Here is a 17,341-nt window from a genome sequence, read left to right as displayed (position 1 = left end):
CTGGGGCTGTTTTCCCTGCAGTGTCGGCGACTAAGGGATGACTTTAGAGGTTCATAAAATCAAGAGGGGCATGGATTGGGAAAATAGAAAAGGTCTTTTCCCTGGGGTGGGGTAATCCAGAACTAGATAGCCTGGGTTTAAGGTGAGAGGGGAAAGATATAAAAGAAACCTAAGGGGCAAATTTTTCACAAAGAGGAATGAGCTGCCAGAGGAAGTGATGGAGGTAGGTAAAACTGCAACATTTAAAAGGCATCTGGATGGGTACATAAATAGGAAGGGTTTAGAGGGATATGGGCCAAGTGCGCCAAGTGCTGGCAAAAGGGACTAGATTGGGTTGGGACATCTGGTCTTCATGGACGACTTGGACTGAAGGGTCTATTTCCATGCTGTACTTCTCTATGACTCTATGACTTTAAAAGGAAATTAGATAAATACAGGAAAAATAAATTTTTGCAAGACTCTGGCACATGAGTAAGACTCTGGGATAAATTGCATAGCTCTTTCAATGAGCAGGCATGCTGGGCAAATTCTATAATTGTAGTAATTACATTTCAAAAATCTGACTTAAGCTATAGTGCTTTGCAACATTTTGAGGCTGTGGAATGTTGTGTATAAATTAGTTCTTTCTTTCATTAGCATGGGTCAATGATGAATAGATTATTATGAAGACCAATTTCCATTATTAGTCATTTGTCATAAAATATTTGGATTTCTCTGAATATCATCCTATGAGGAATATGTCATTGAATCACTACTGCCCTGCGCATGGATTTCAAATAGTGAATTAAAAGTCTGTATTTTAATATTATTTTAATAATAATTTGCTGAGTTTATTCTGGAAAACAGGTTCCATTAGTATTTAATTTCTGTAGCAGTGAGTGACATGGCTGCTTTTTATATTTTTGCAGAGCTTTCCAATGCAGTCACTTCCATCTTCTACCACTATTGTTTGTGTAATTAGCCGCAGCTACAATCATTTCCTCTCTGTGCCAAAGCTTGTTTTGTCTGCTTTGTGTTACTTGTAGGAGTTCTGTCAGCCTTCCAGTCGAAAAGCAACAGATAGTATAAGGAACCTCACGGGAGTGGGGATTAAGGAGAGAAGTGTTGTACTACTTGGATATGTAGTTGCCTCTCCTGTTTAGTTAAATGTTTTTGCCCTCTGTTTGGAGTACTATAGGAGTTCTAAGTTTCTGAATGATCTTAAATCCTTGAATCATGCTTCATTATTTAGCTTCTATTGGAAATGTACCTCAGGTTGAGTAAAAGAAGCAAAGTTATTCAAATCAACTTGGTTTCCATTGGAAAAATGGGTGAGAAGGCAAAGGATTCTGTACCTCTCTAATCTTGCTACCTTCTTAAACTCTCTTTTGGTGACCATTAAGCCCATCCAATCTGTAGCAGTTTATTTGCATGGTCAATTTAACTAGTCCTACTTCACTCCCTTTCTTCTCAGTGCTGAAAATCTTTTTACATTCAGATACTTATTCAGTACTTAATTGAAAAACAGAGTTGAATCCTCATCCATATCCCTTCCCAGAAGGACAAAATACATCCAGAAACCCTAGCCACTCTCCCCTACATCAAAGACATCTCGGAAATGACTGCTAGACTATTCAGACCCCTCAGCATCATGGTAGCCCACAAACACACCAATACACTAAAACAGCAACTAATGAACTTGAAAGACCCAATACAGACAACGAGCAAAACTAATGTCATTTACAAAATACCATGCAAGGACTGTAACAAACACTATATTGGACAAATAGGCAGAAAACTAGCCACCAGGATACATGAACACCAACTAGCCACAAAAAAAAATGACCCACTCTCACTAGTGTATCCTCACATACAGATGAGGAAGGACACCACTTCAACTGGGACAACACATCCATCCTAGGACAAGCCAAACAAAGACACGCAGGAGAACTCCTAGAAGCATGGCATTCCAACCGGAACTCTATCAACAAACACATCGGGTTAGACCCCATCTACCACCCCCTGAGAAAAGGAACAGGAAGTGACTTCACCACAGGAAATGACATCACCAACCCAAAGAAACCCAAACATATAAATAGAAAGCAGGCATTTTCAGCATTGCTTCGCCTGAAGCCCACTGAAGATGTTACCTAGTAGGGTAACGAAATATCTGGAAGTTAATCTTGCAGCTCAGCGAGCAAACCTACATCCTGAGCTACAAATCTTTTCAAAACTCACTAAGTACATCCAAGATCCCCAATACTCAATGGATGATAAGAAGCTTTCTCAAATTGCATTCGAGTATTTTGACAATCTTTAAATACATGTTCTGTCATCCCGCTGCCAAAAGGAGCAGTTTCTCTCTCTCTCTACTCTGTCTGATGATTGTGAATATCTCTATCAAATCTCCCCTCAAGCTTTTCCTCTTGGGGAACTTCTCCAGTTGTTCTAAAGGATGTTCATAACTGAAGTCTGCCAGCCCTGTAAACATCTTTTAAAATCTTTCATGTACCCTCTGGAAAGCCATGGTGACCAATTATACCATATTTTAAATATTGGTCACTGCCGGTCCTAAAGTGGGGCTTTCACCAGGCATCATGATGGATCCCTAGGAGGAAAGGGGGTGTCCAAAAGCAAGTGACTTCCTTTGCCACCCTCCCACCCTCACTCTCTTCCCCCTCCCCCCCCCCCCACACACCGATGTTAGATCCTCATTCAACTACAGAAATAGGGATCCTACATAGTAGGCTGCTGTCCTGCAGCATTCCCAAGTGGTGAATTCCTAGCCCTGCTGGTTGCGTATCAGTGGTTGTGGGATGAAGCTTGGAAGTGGCCATTTAAGGTCTCTTGGCTTCTGGGCAGGAAGGCCATATAGAGTTATAAAGTCATAGAGATGTACAGCATGGAACCAGACCCTTCGGTCCAACCCGTTCATGCTGACCAGATATCCCAACCCAATCTAGTCCCACCTGCTAGCACCCGACCCATATCCCTCCAAACCCTTCCTGTAGAGTCTCTTCTGGCACATACCTTTCCACTTGATATCACAGGACCTTCCCATCCCTCAGAACTCATCCCAGTGAGACAGCAATACTCACTTTTGCCTAGACATTAGATTCTGCCTAGTACTCCAGCTGAGGCCAAACTGGAGTCGAATATATGTTCGTTCATAACATTCTTGCATTTGTACTCTTGATTTATAAAGACCAGAATCCTGTCTGTTTCTTTCACCATTCTATCAACCTTACCTGCCCCATTTCATGATTTGTGTACATGTACCTGGCAGCCTGTATCCCTTTTTGAATTGCACCCTGTATTTTGTATTGCCTCTTCACTCTTTCCAGCTGTCCCCTCTACACTTTCTAACTACACATATAAATTCACAAAGAACAGGTTAAAGCCCTCAACTGTTGTGTTGGTTTGAACTGTTTATGATAAATTCAGTAGCATTAGTTCTTGGCTAGCATTGTGCTATCAACATGTGATTGTGAGGGATTCCAAGTATATTTAATTACCTATGAAGAAATGGGAAGCTCACCAGTTAATTTGTCATACAGTATGTTTTTCATTAGCCATTGAAATCAGTGAATTTATGGTCTGTTAGTGTCCACAACACTTACTATTCCTGAGACACAAATAACAGCTTAAAACTGATTTCATGCAACAAATAGTGGGAGAGCTCACAAAGCTGGCTCTTAAACTTTGCTTACTCTTGCCTGTGGAAAGTTTAAAAAAAGACGTGTATAAAAGTTGGTGCTGGAAGTGTACCAGCAGAAATTCTGTATCCTCAGGAAACAATATGACCAGCAACTTGACAGCCTTAAGCGCCTTGCTTTTGACCAGTTGGCGTGAGCATTTTAGGGGAATTTTGGAAGGCCACTATGAAATAATTCTCAGTGAATTTAAACCTCCATCCATTTCTGGATGGAATGTACCTAGAGGAACAGAGTGTGATGTCTCCAAGCAATGGAAAGGATAGAGGTGGGGAGAGTGACAGCACCAATGTGAGAGTGACAAATGTTGGAAGTCCTTGGCAGGACACAAAATTGTTGAGGTGAAAAGTGAAGCTGAGAGACCTGTGTATTTTAACTCTTGGAAGGTAGGCATGAATGGACCAACTGCTGGAGGGCATGGGAAAAACCAGTTGGATTTATTGGGACACAACTACCCTGTCCCTCCGAGCAGCTTCTGAATTTGCTTTCACGGTTAATCTCTGGCTATATGCTATTCCTTTAATAAAACATGTTGCAATTAAAGTTCAGTATGCCCGTAGGTGATCTGGTTTATGATCTGTGATCATGACACGTTCCCTGCAGAAAGAATAAAATGAGATTCATTATATCATTACAAAAAGGAAAAAACAAAAATAAAAGACCCCAAACAATAGACACACATGCACATTTATTCTTCTATGTTGATCAATTACATAGATTCAATTCTAACCAGGTCTCCAGGCTCTGGTCAAAGCATCTGCAATTACATTTGATTTCCTGGTAATTTGGGTGATTTTCAGTGATACAGTTGAAGGATCAAACTCCAGCAGAATAACCTGATATTCTGGGTCTTGAACTTTTCCACAAAATTTAACAGATTGTGGTCAATATAGACTGCTACTTCTGGACCCATTTCAGACATCTAAAAATAAAAACTGAAAGAACTGCAAATTGGAAGCAAAACAGAATTTGTTGGAATAGCTCAGCAGGTCTGGCAGCATCTGTGAAGAGAAATTAAAGTTAATGTTTCAGGCCTGATGGCCCTTCCTCAGAACATCTATCTAAACATGTTTGTCGACCAGCAATAAAACAGGAGTTTGGTCTGTGCTGTGGAATTTAATTTTGCATTCATGGGATGTAGACTTGGTTGGCTAGGCCAGCATTTATTGCCCATTCTTAGTTGCCTGGAAGAATGTGGTGATGAGCTGCTGCTCGAACTGCTGCAGTTTCTTTGGTTGATAGACCCACAGTGCTGTTAGAAAGGAGTTCAAGAATTTTGACCCAGTGACACAGAAGAAATGGTAGTATAATTCCAAGTCATGATGGTGAGTGACTTTGGAGTGAAACTTGCAGGTAGTCCTGTTCCCATATATCTGCTGCCCTTGTCCATCAAGATGGAAGGGGCCATGGAGTTGGTAGGGGGCTGTCAAAAGAGCCTTGTTGAATTTCTAAAGTGCAAGTTGTGGATTAGTACACAATGGCGAATGTTGATTGTGGAGGGAGGGAATGTTTGTAGATATTGTGCCAATTAAGTAGTCTGTTTTTTTTCTGGATAGTGTCAAGCTTCTTGGGTGTTGTTAGATGTTGCACTCATCTAGGCATGTGGGAGTATTCTTCTACACTCATCACTTGTGCCTGGTAGATGGTGAACAGGCATTAGGAAGTCAGGTGACGAATTATTTGCTGGAGGATTCCTAGTCTCTGACATACTCTTGTAGCCAGAGTATTTCTATAGCTAGTCCAATAGTTTAGTTTCTGGTAAATAGTAACCCTCAGGCTGTTGATACTGAGAGATTCAATAATTCTAAAGTAATTGAATGTCAAAGGGTGAAAGTTTGATTCTCTTGTGTGGCATAAATGTTGCTTGTCACTTGTCAGCCCAAAGCTGAACATTCTGAAGGAAGGTAATTGTTGAAGCAACTGAAGATGGTTAGACCAAGGCCATATATCCTGGGACTTAGATGACTTATCTCCAACAGCCACAAATATTCGTCTTCAAAGTTTGTGAGAAGATTTGTAGCTTGGGTGCTCGTTGTTGTTATTCTGTTCGCCGAGCTGGAAATTTGTATTGCAGACGTTTTGTCCCCTGTCTAGGTGACATCCTCAGTGCTTGGGAGCCTCCTGTGAAGCCTTCTGTGATGTTTCCTCCGGCATTTGTAATGGTTTGAATCTGCCGCTTCCGGTTGTCAGTTCCAGCTGTCCGCTGCTGGAAGGAAGAAACCATGGTCTCATTCGATGTAACGGCACTGTTCACCTCTATCAACAAAACCCTACCCAGAGAAACAATAGCCAACCTGCTGGAAATACAGAACAGACAACAGGACATTGAACCTATCAACAAAGACTGCATACTCAAACTACATGACCTGTGCCTCACAGCACACTTCACATTCAGCAACCAAATATATGAACAAATCAACTGCACACCCATGGGCTCACCCATCTCTGGACTCATAGCAGAAGCGTTAATGCAACAATTAGAACAAACAGTCTCACCGCAAATTCAACCCAAACTCAGGGTCAGATATGTGGATGACACCTTTGTAATCATTAAAAACACAGAAATAGAGAACACACACCAGATTATCAATGCCACACTCACAGGAATCTGATTCACTAGAGAGGAAGAAAAGGACAACCAACTCCCATTCCTAGACGTGATGGTACAGAGAACACCGAACGGAGAATTCACCACAAAGGTATACAGGAAAGCCACACACACAGACCAAGTCCTAAACTACGAAAGCAACTACCCCAACACACACAAAAGAAGTTGCATCAAGACACTGTTCAAAAGGGTCACAACGCACTGCAGTACACCAGAACTGCAAAAAGAGGAAGAAGAACACCTATACAATGTATTTGCCAAAAACAGATACCCATGCAATTTCATCAACAGATGCCTAAGGGAAAGACAACGGAATGAGGACATGCCACAACCCAAAGGACTAGCCACGTTATCATACATCAAGAGCATTTCCGAACTGACAGCTAGATTACTGCGACCACTAGGACTCATAACAGCACACAAACCAACAGCCACTCTCAGACAACAACTCACCAGAACGAAGAACCCGATACCCAGCATGAGCAAAACCAATGTAGTGTACAAAGTCCCATGCAAGGACTGCACAAGACACTACATAGGACAAACAGGAGGACAGCTAACGATCCGCATCCATGAACGCCAACTAGCCATGAAACGACACAACCAGCTATCCTTAGTAGCCACACATGCAGATGACAAGCAACATGAATTCGAATGGGACAACACTACTATTATAGGACAAGCCAAACCGAGAACAGCCAGGGAATTCCTAGAGGCATGGCACTCATCCACAGATTCAATCAATAAACACATCTACCTGGACCCAATATACCGGCCACTGCAGCGGACAGCTGGAACTGACAACCGGAAGCAGCAGAGACAAACCACTACAAATGCCGGAGGAAAGATCACAGAAGCGCTTCACAGGAGACTCCCAAGCACTGAGGATGTCACCTAGACAGGGACGAAACGTCTGCAACACAAATTCCCAGCTCGGCGAACAGAACCACAACAACAAATATTCTTCTTTTGTGCCAGATATAATTCCAACCACAGAGAGTTTGCCCCCAATTCCCATTTGACTCTAGTTTTACTCAGGCTCCCAGATGCTACAAGAATGCATAGGACAGTGATTAAAGCCCTGGTTTATCTGTTATTGGTGGCCTAATATTTTAGTGTGTGGATTTGTGTGCTGTGTGGGTCACAGCACTGATAATAGCTATTTAAGCATCTACTATACATAAAATAATGGAAAGTGGCCTGTCTCTCACAGAGAGTGCTGCCAGTCAGCCGCTGCTGAAAGAAATTTGGACAAAACTGTTTCATACAACTTACAAAGCCAAGAATCTCAAATGACTTTTTGACAGTCAAAATCAATACTGCTGCTAATCTGCAGTACAACGAACACAACATTTAACTATCCACTCTTCACAGACAATTCAGAGATTGATTCATAGAGTCTGTGTCTGTATGTTGTGTTACTATTTCTTCTTGAGTTTAAAAATAAACACCTTTTTCTTAATTCAATACCTTTTAAAACAAATAGCTAATTTTGAATCTGGGAGAAATGTATACAAAAGGGAAGGGACCTTTTTTAAAATTAACCTTGATGTGACCAGCAAAGGGGAAGGTGAATAAGCAAGATGACCCAGTTACCCACCCAGGAGCTTCCTGGCTTACTGGTGAGGTACCTCATCTGGAATCCTAATAAATTGGGGAACTTGTAGATAGGTTGTAATACAGCTTACCCAGAATCAAAATAAACTGGGGACCCTTGCCCTGGGACTAATCGTAATAATTGTAACTGCATTTGTTCTACCTCAAATCGATAGCTGATGAAGAATTGAACTGGAAGCAATCTTCTCACATTTTCTAACTTATTTACAAAATTATACACTGCAAGCCTACACCTTCAAACCTAAACAACTCAATTTTCTCCAGACATAAGAGACTTGAGTGAATTTCTGATTAATACCCAGAACCGATATACAATTAAACACATTTAATATGCAATTAACATTGAACACAACAGATGTATGGCAATGAATCATTAAATTTAATTTTTCACAGCAAATAGATTTTGAAAACTTATTAATTAATGCATCACAATGGATACTTGGGCTGAAAACTTGAGTTGTATTGGCTCTGCACGATGTCTAGTTTTTTTTAATGGTGCTGGAAGAATGATCAAAGTGTTATTTTCTGGGACATATTGTGAAACTTTACTGTCAGAACTGACGATGAGCTACCTGCATACTTATTGTCTTGGCCACAGTGTTCCTTCTTAATGTTCTTTAGATTAGGTTACTTACAGTGTAGAAATAGGCCCTTCGTCCCAAAAAGTCCACACCGACCCTCCGAAGAGCAACCCACCCAGACTCATTCCCCTACATTTACCTGTTCACCTAACACTCTGGGCAATTTAGCATGGCCAATTCACCTAACCTGCACATTTTTGGACTGTGGGAGGAAACCAGAGCACACGGAGGAAACCCATGCAGACATTGGGAGAATGTGCAAACTCCACACAGACAGTTGCCTGAGTTGACAGTTGTTCAGAATGAGTTACAAAATCTTGTGAACATAACTCCTTTTGTCAGTGGACAGTATATGTATTGAAAGCTATGATTTGAGGTATGCCGGAAATTTCTCCCAGTGAATTGACAAAGTTCTGAGTGGCTTACTTATTTCAATGCTTGGTACATTTAGATTGCAGCACAGCCACACGTGCACACTTCCCCTTTGACACTTTGGTGTTCCAGACTGATTGGCAGGAGCCCAGTTAAACTTCAGTCTACTTCCATTTTTGTGTAGAAGTTAAATGAACACTTATTTGTTGCAAGCAGAGCTCTGGATAAAAGTTTGACTTCCATCTGAAAAACACTTTTTCCTGGTCTGTCCCTTGCTCTGTCTGATTTGGAATGTCTTGGAGCTAGATTTCCAAATTGATTTTGTACCAGTCATGTCTAGCTGTTTTCTTAAATCCACGACTATCTTATTAAGGCAGAGAACTTTAGGATACAGCAATTAGGAAAGAAATATCACCCTGTACCTCGAGTATGAATTTACTTAGATGCATTGTTTCAGTTGAGATTTTATTGTCTGTGGAATAATAACTCCTTATACATGTAAATATTTCCAAAGAATATGAAGGGTATTACATCCAGTATGTGCAGTAGTATTCAACTGAACTTCTGGTTTGCTTTGCAGCTAACCCTGCTCCTTCACTGGATGTACATTAGAGTCATAGATTTGTACAGCATGGAAACAGACCCTTCAGTCCAACTCTTCATGCCAACCAGATATCCTAAGTTTAATCTGGACCCATTTGCCAACATGTTGCCCAAATCCCTCTCAACCCTTCCTCTTCATGTACCCATCCAGCTGCCTTTTAAATGTTGTAATTGTACCAGCTTCCACCATTTCTTCTGGCAGTTCATTCTATATGCACGTACCACCCTCTGTCTGAAAAGGTTGCCCCTTAGATCCTTTTTAAATCTTTCACCTTAAACCAATGTCCTCTAGCTTCGGACTTCTCAGTCCTGGGGAAAAGACCTTGACTGTTCACCTTATCCATGCCTCTCATGATTTTATAAACCTCTCAGGTCACCCCTCAGCCTCTGAAGCTCCAGGGAAAATAACCCCAGCCTATTTAAACTCTCCCTAGAGCTCAAACTGTATTAATGTTCAACATTTTATAGTTTTAAGCTTTTCATGATTTTAACCTGAATCATCAGCTGTCTTGTTGTCAATTCTCATAATGTTTCTATATTTCTTTGCAGCCTCTCTATTTCTTCCCCTCAGGTTATATTTCCACCTAGTTTTGTATGTTTAGCAACTTTACAAGGAGAGAGAGTAATTTGTCAAAATTTTTAATATAGATTGGAAGTAGGTGAGATCTGAACAATGTGACTTTCCACTACCCATAGCCTGCCATCTTCGAAATGCCTCCTTTATGTTTTCTCTTTACTTACTGTTCCTTAACTAATCCTTTATGTATGCTTATATATTACTCCCAACTACACCATCCCTTATCTTGGTTTTTAAACATTTGAGCAGAACCTTATTGGATACTTTATTTAAATTAAGCCATTCCCTATTAATTGGTTTCCTCTTTACCCCATTAGTTACATTCTTAAAAAAATCTAATAATTGTGTCAAGCATTATTTCTGCTTGTGAAACCATCTTGATTTCATCAAATAAAACTATGATTTTCCAAATGCATGGTGAACGTTTCCCTAAGAATAGGTTTCACGATTTGCCCCGTGGCTGTCAGGCTGGTTACCTATGGTTTCCCATGTTCGTTCTGTCTCCTATCTTGAAAATTGGTGTTATATTTGTTAACTTCCAATCCATTGGGACCTTGCAGCTATGACCTTTGAACCTGAGAATGTGGACCATCAAATCTTGTAGATTCATAAATGTTTACAGCACAGACGGCATCTTTTCAGCACTGGTCAGCAAACATCTGACTACACTAAGTTCATTTTCCATCTCTTGGCACACGGCCCTGGACACTAAGGCAACACAACTGACAATCTAAAAACCACTTAAATGTTATGAAATTTTCAATTTAGCCACGTTCAGGCAATGAATTCTAGACCTACACCACCCTCTGAGCGAAAAACGTTCTCCTCAAGACTGATTAGCAAGGTTAGATCTCATGGAATAAAGGGAGAACTAGCCATTTGGATACAGAACTGGCTCAAAGGTAGAAGACAGAGGGTGGTGGTGGAGGGTTGTTTTTCAGACTGGAGGCCTGTGACCAGTGGAGTGCCACAAGGATCGGTGCTGGGTCCTCTACTTTTTGTCATTTACATAAATGATTTGGATGCAAACATAAGAGGTACAGTTGATAAGTTTGCTGATGACACCAAAATTGGAGGTGTAGTGGACAGCAAAGAGGGTTACCTCAGATTACAACAGGACCTTGACCAGATGGGCCAATGGGCTGAGAAGTGGCAGATAGAGTTTAATTCAGATAAATGCGAGGTGCTGCATTTTGGGAAAGCAAATCTTAGGAGGACTTATACACTTAATGGTAAGGTCCTAGGGAGTGTTGCTGAACATAGAGACCTTGGAGTGCAGGTTCATAGATCCTCGAAAGTGAAGTTGCAGGTAGATAGGATAGTGAAGAAGGCATTTGGTATGCTTTCCTTTATTGGTCAGAGTATTGAGTACAGGAGTTGGGAGGTCATGTTGTGGCTGTACAGGACATTGGCTTGGCCACTGTTGGAATATTGCGTGTAATTCTGGTCTCCTTCCTATCAGAAAGATGTTGTGAAACTTGAAAGGGTTCAGAAAAGATTTACAAGGATGTTGCCAGGGTTGGAGGATTTGAGCTATAGGGAGAGGCTGAACAGGCTGGGGCTGTTTTCCCTGGAGCGTCAGAGGCTGAAGGGTGACCTTATAGGGGTTTACAAAATTATGAGGGGCATGGATAGGGTAGATAGACGAAGTCTTTTCCCTGGGATCAGGGAGTCCAGAACTAGAGGGCATAGGTTTAGGGTGAGAGGGGAAAGATATAAAAGAGACCTAAGGTGGTACGTGTATGGAATGAGCTGCCAGAGGATGTGGTGGAGGCTGGTACAATTGCAACATTGAAGAGGCATTTGGATGTGTATATGAATAAGAAGGGTTTGGAGGGATATGGGCCGGGTGCTGGCAGGTGGGACCCCCTAGATTAGGTTGGGATATCTGGTCGGCATGGACAGGTTGGACCGAAGGGTCTGTTTCTATGCTGTACATCTCTATGACTCAATGAACTCTGCTCTGAACCTTCTGCCTCTTAAAACTGTGCCGCCTTGTTAGTTACACCTCTACTAATGGAGAGTACATACTGATTTTGGGATCTGACAGGAAAGTGGAGTTGAAGCCAGAGTTAAGACATACTGACTGTTGGGCTGTATACATGATTCTTATTTCTGTCTCTTCCATTTTTCTGTTCTTGTGTGTCTTCCAATGCATCCCATTTATTCTCTTCATAATCTTAAACACCTCTATCAGGCACACTCTCAATCTTCCATGCTTCAGTATCACCAGCCTACCTAGTTTTCCTCATACCCTTCAGCCCAGGAAACATTCTGGTAAATCTCATTTGCACCTCTCGAGCATAATTACGTTCTTCCTATAATGTGGTGACCACAACTGCATTCTGTATTCCAGTTGGGGCCTAACCAGCATTTTATATGGTTCCTTCCTGCTCTTGTATTCTACAATCTTAGCTAATAAAACCATTTATTGGATGTTAGTCCTTTTTTCTTCTTCTAGTACTTTTCTCCTGCTGATATTGATTATGTAGCTTCCTCTCATGTTTAGCATCCCTATTTCTGGTCAGCAATCTGCATCTTCTACTCTGAAAACAAGCACAAAGGAATTGTTCAATGTGTCTACCATTTCCTTCGTCTCAATAATTAGTCCTGTATTTGCTTTTAAGGGACCAACATTTACTTGGTTACTTTTATCCTTTTTATGTGCATGTATGAACTCTTACAATCTGATTTTGCATTCTTGGCTAGTTCATTCTTTTTTTTCATCAATTTTGTATCCAGTTTTGCTGACAAAAGATTTAATGCTATTTATTACCTCTGTTTGAATTTTACAGACTCCAAAGGCATGTGAAAATTTCATCAAGCTCTGCAAAAAGGGATATTATGATGGAACAATCTTTCATAGATCAATCCGAAACTTTATGGTGGGTCTACTTCTACTGATATATAACCTGCTCCATGTGCAATAGGTTTGAAATGTCTCTTTTACAATATCACTCACTGTGTTGCAAGAACAACGCTCAATGCCCTTAAAAGAAGCCTTCACATAGTTTTAATGAACCCAAGAATTTTAAGCAGTCTTTATGTTGTAAGTTTCATTGAAAGAAAAAAGACAGGTCATCTTTAAGAATTTGACAGTTGTTTCTTTTTCAAATCTGCTTTGCTGGAAGCGTTTCACAAATTGTTTGCAGATCAGTGTTCAACTCGCAACTTAAGCATTCACTGAACTGGTCATACTGTTCACCGGTTCTTCTAAATGCGATTAAAATTTATTTTTTTTCCCTTGAAAGTGATAACATTGAGTCAGTATCTTTGAAAGGACTTAGTTTTAAGAAATAGTTTATAAATACTGAATGTAATAACTGGCTTTCCTGTAACCTTAATTAGAAAGAGTACAATTTAATTCAGAGTTATGAAATGAAAATTTACAGACAATGAAAGTGTATTGTACTTTCTAATCTTGCAGTCTTCCCTGTTTTGACATGATGGTACACAACTTGAGCCAGTGATTTTCAAGAAATTGCTTGTTTCACTATGGGCCATTTTTGTCCGTCCTTAAACCTGTCTGTTGTCAGCCTTTACCATCTCTCCTATTCCTTCCTACTTAATAGTTTGCATAGAAGACTGTTTAGTAAAATTAGATCATAAGACCATAAGACACAGGAGCGGAAATTAGGCCATTCGGCCCACCGAGTCTGCTCCGCCATTCAATCATGGCTGGTAGGTTTTTCAACCCCATTTTCCCGCTTTCTCCCTCTAACCTTTGATCCTGTTTTAAATATTCTCTGTAACCTGGCCTCCACAGCCTTCTGTGTCAATGAATTCCACAGATTCACCACTCTCTGGTGAAAGAAGTTTCTCCTTATCTCCGTTCTAAAAGGTTTTCCCTTGATTCTTGGACTATATCTCAGGTCCTCGTCTCTCCTTCCAACAGAAACATCTTCCAACAGCGTCAACTCTGTCCAGGCCATTCAGTATTCTGAACGTTTCAATCAGATCCCTCCTCATCCTTCTAAACTCCATTGAGTATAGTTAGAGAGTCCTCAAACATTCCTCATACGTTAAACCATTCATTCCAGAGATCATTCTCGTGAACCTCCCCTGGACCCGCACCAGGGCCACTACATCTTTCTTGAAATATGGGGGCCCAAAACTGCTCACAATACTCTAAATGTGGTCTGACTAGAGCTTTATAAAGCCTCAGACAGTGGTGATAGAGGGCTGTTTTTTAGATTGGAGGCCTGCAACCAGTCGTATTCCACAGGGATTGATGCTGGGTCCATATTATTTGTTATTTGTATAAATCATTTAGATGGCAATATGGTTAGTAAGTTTGCAGATTACATCAAAGTTGGTGGTATAGTGGTGAGTGAAGAAGGTTATCTGATAGTATAACTGGATCTTGATCAAATGGGCCGAGGAGTCGTAGATGGAGTTTAATAGTACATAGTTTCTTGAAAGCAGTGTTACAGTTGGACAGGGTGGTGAAAAAAAGCACTTGCTTTCATTGGTCAGAGCATTGCGTATAGCAGTTGGGATGTCATATTGAACTGTAGAGGACATTGGTAAGGTCACTTTTGGAGTACTGTGTACAGTTCTGGTCACCCTGCTATAGGAAGGATATTATTAAATTGGAAATGGTGCAGAAGAGATTTACAATTATATTACCGGGACTGGATGATTTGAGTTTTAAGAAGAGGCTGGCTAGGCAGGGACTTTTGTTTCTGGACTGTAGGTGGTTGAGGAGTTACCTTATAGAGGTTTATAAAATCATGAGGGGCATAGATAAGGTGAATAAAAAAGTTATTTTTCCTATTTTCGGGCATAATTTTAAGTTGAGGGGGAAGATTTAAAAGGGATCTGAGGGGCAACCTTTTCACTGCGAGAGTAGTTTGCATATGGAGAGAACTGCCAGAGGAAGTGGCAGATGCAGGTACAGTTAGAACATTTAATGTATGTTTGGTCAGGTACATGAATAGAGCTGAAAAATGTGTTGCTGGAAAAGCACAGCAGGTCAGGCAGCATCCAAGGAGGAAGAGAATCGACGTTTCGGGCATGAGCCCTTCTTCAGGAATGAATAGGAAAGGTTTAGTGGGATTTGGGCCGACGCAAGCAAATGGGACTAGTTTAGTTCAGGAAACCTGACTGGCATGGGTTAGTTAGACCAAAGGGTCTGTTTCTACACTGCATGACTCTGTTGCTTTTTGTTCCTTTGTGATAGGGCAATGCTATTGGCTGGCAATCCTCCAGGAAGTTATAAATCCCTGTAATGTAGGGATAGGGCGCAAGATTGTGTGCACTGTACAAATTTGCAGTACTAGATGACTGCAATATGCTGTTGCTCTGCAAACCTACCTGAAACTTTTGAATATTTAGGTCAAACAGTTGTGTTCTTGAAAATTTTGAAAATGAATGTAGTGAACAGGCTGGGGCTGTTTTCCCTGGAGCGTCGGAAGCTGAGGGGTGACCTTATAGAGGTTTACAAAATTATGAGGGGCATGGATAGGATAAATAGGCAAAGTCTTTTCCCTGGAATCGGGGAGTCCAGAACTAGAGGGCATAGGTTTAGGGTGAGAGGGGAAAGATATAAAAGAGACCTAAGGGGCAACTTTTTCAAACAAAGGGTGGTACGTGTATGGAATGAGCTGGCAGATGATGTGGTGGAGGCTGGTACAATTGCAACATTTAAGAGGCATTTGGATGGGTATATGAATAAGAAGGATTTGGAGGGATATAGGCGGGTGCTGGCAGGTGGGACTAGATTGCGTTGGGATATCCTGTCGGCATGGACGGGTTGGACCGAAGGATCTGTTTCCATGCTGTACATCTCTGTGACTCTATAGAGCAGTTCCTTTCTGTTTTATAAATATTACCTTCATAATGAAATACAGAGTTGAAACGTTTATGAAATAGCTAGTTTTCATGTTCACACTATCCAACTTATTAGCCCAGTGAGTCAGCAGACAAATCTCTCTCCTTTGGATGTGGTAGAAGTCCTTTTTTCTGCCTCTGACAGCAGTGAGTGCCCTCCCTGAGTTTTTATTAAATATTATTAATTCTGAGTGAACACAATTCCACAGGATAAGGCTATTCAAAATGTAATCTTGCTCAGAGAGCATTGGAGTAACTGGATTGCAAATAGTAACATTTACCTTTGTGCATTTGGATTCTAGCTATGCTGGTCATGTACAATTGGAGAATTATCTGTACGTAGCCTGTGTTGGATGCAGTAGATGGGAGTGAAATCTTTCAACTCATCCTTGCCAGCATCCCCTGCATTCTGCCAGTTCTGAAGAAGTCATATTAACATTGAAATGTTAACTCTGCTTTTCTCTCCACAGATGCTGCTGTCAGACCTGCTCAGTTTCTCCAGCATTTTCTGATTTTATCTCCTACATTCTGACTGGTTTAACCAAAATGTTGAATGATGATCCATTCCCTTATATCAGAAGGATGTTGTGAAACCTGAAAGGGTTCAGCGTACATTTACAAGGATGTTGCCAGGGTTGGAGGATTTGAGCTAAAGAGAGAGGCTGAATAGGTTGTGGCTGTTTTCCCTAGAGCATCGGAGGCTGAGGGGTGACCTTATAGAGGTTTACAAAATTATGAGGGGCATAGATAGGATAAATAGACAAAGTCTTTTCCCTGGGGTCGGGGAGTCCAGAACTAGAGGGCATAGGTTTAGGGGAGAGGGCAAAAATTTAAAAGGCACCTAAGGGGCAACTTTATCACGCAGTGTGGTGTGTGTATGGAATGAGCTGCCAGAGGAAGTGGTGGAGGCTGGTACAATGGCAACATTTAAAATCCATCTGGATGGGTATCTGAATAGGAAGGGTTTGGAAGGCTTATGCCCAAAATGTTGACTCTCCTCCTCCTTGGATGCTGCCTGACCTGCTGTGCTTTTCCAGCAACACATTTTCAGCTCTGATCTCCAGCATCTGCAGTCCTCACTTTCTCCTATTACAGAAGTACGGTAATCTAAACATTGCCTGTCAAAATTGAAGGATTTATCTACAGCAGTGATATTGTTGACACAAAGCATTACAGCAATTTTTGTTTTTATTTGTTCATGGTATCTGGACATCTGTGGCCAGGTCAACAATTATTGCTCACCACCAACTGATCTGGAGAAAGTCATACTGAACTGCCTTCTTGGAATTGCTGCAGTCCTTCAGGTGTAGGTACACCCACAGTATTGTTATGAAGGTAGTTCCAGCACTTTGACCAGCAACAGAGAAGGAACAGTGATGTATTTCCAAGTCAGGATAGTATATGTCTTGGAGGTGAATTTGCAGCTGGTGGTTTTTCCCATGTGTCTGTTCCTCTGGTC

General features: G+C 41.1%; 1 protein-coding gene across 1 annotated transcript in view; it reads left to right on the top strand.

Annotated features, from left to right (window-relative positions):
- ppil2 (peptidylprolyl isomerase (cyclophilin)-like 2) overlaps positions 1-17,341 on the top strand; it is a 369,843-nt gene that overhangs the window by 203,425 nt on the left and 149,077 nt on the right. Inside the window, exon 13 of the mRNA XM_072587119.1 lies at positions 12,846-12,935. Coding sequence (XP_072443220.1) covers positions 12,846-12,935 — 90 coding nt within the window. The remainder of the gene's footprint in view (positions 1-12,845; positions 12,936-17,341) is intronic.

Source organism: Chiloscyllium punctatum, chromosome 17 (genome assembly GCF_047496795.1).
Source record: "Chiloscyllium punctatum isolate Juve2018m chromosome 17, sChiPun1.3, whole genome shotgun sequence".
Taxonomy (NCBI): Eukaryota; Metazoa; Chordata; class Chondrichthyes; order Orectolobiformes; family Hemiscylliidae; genus Chiloscyllium; species Chiloscyllium punctatum.
Note: the sequence above shows the minus strand (reverse complement) of the source record. Positions and strands in the feature narration are given on the sequence as shown.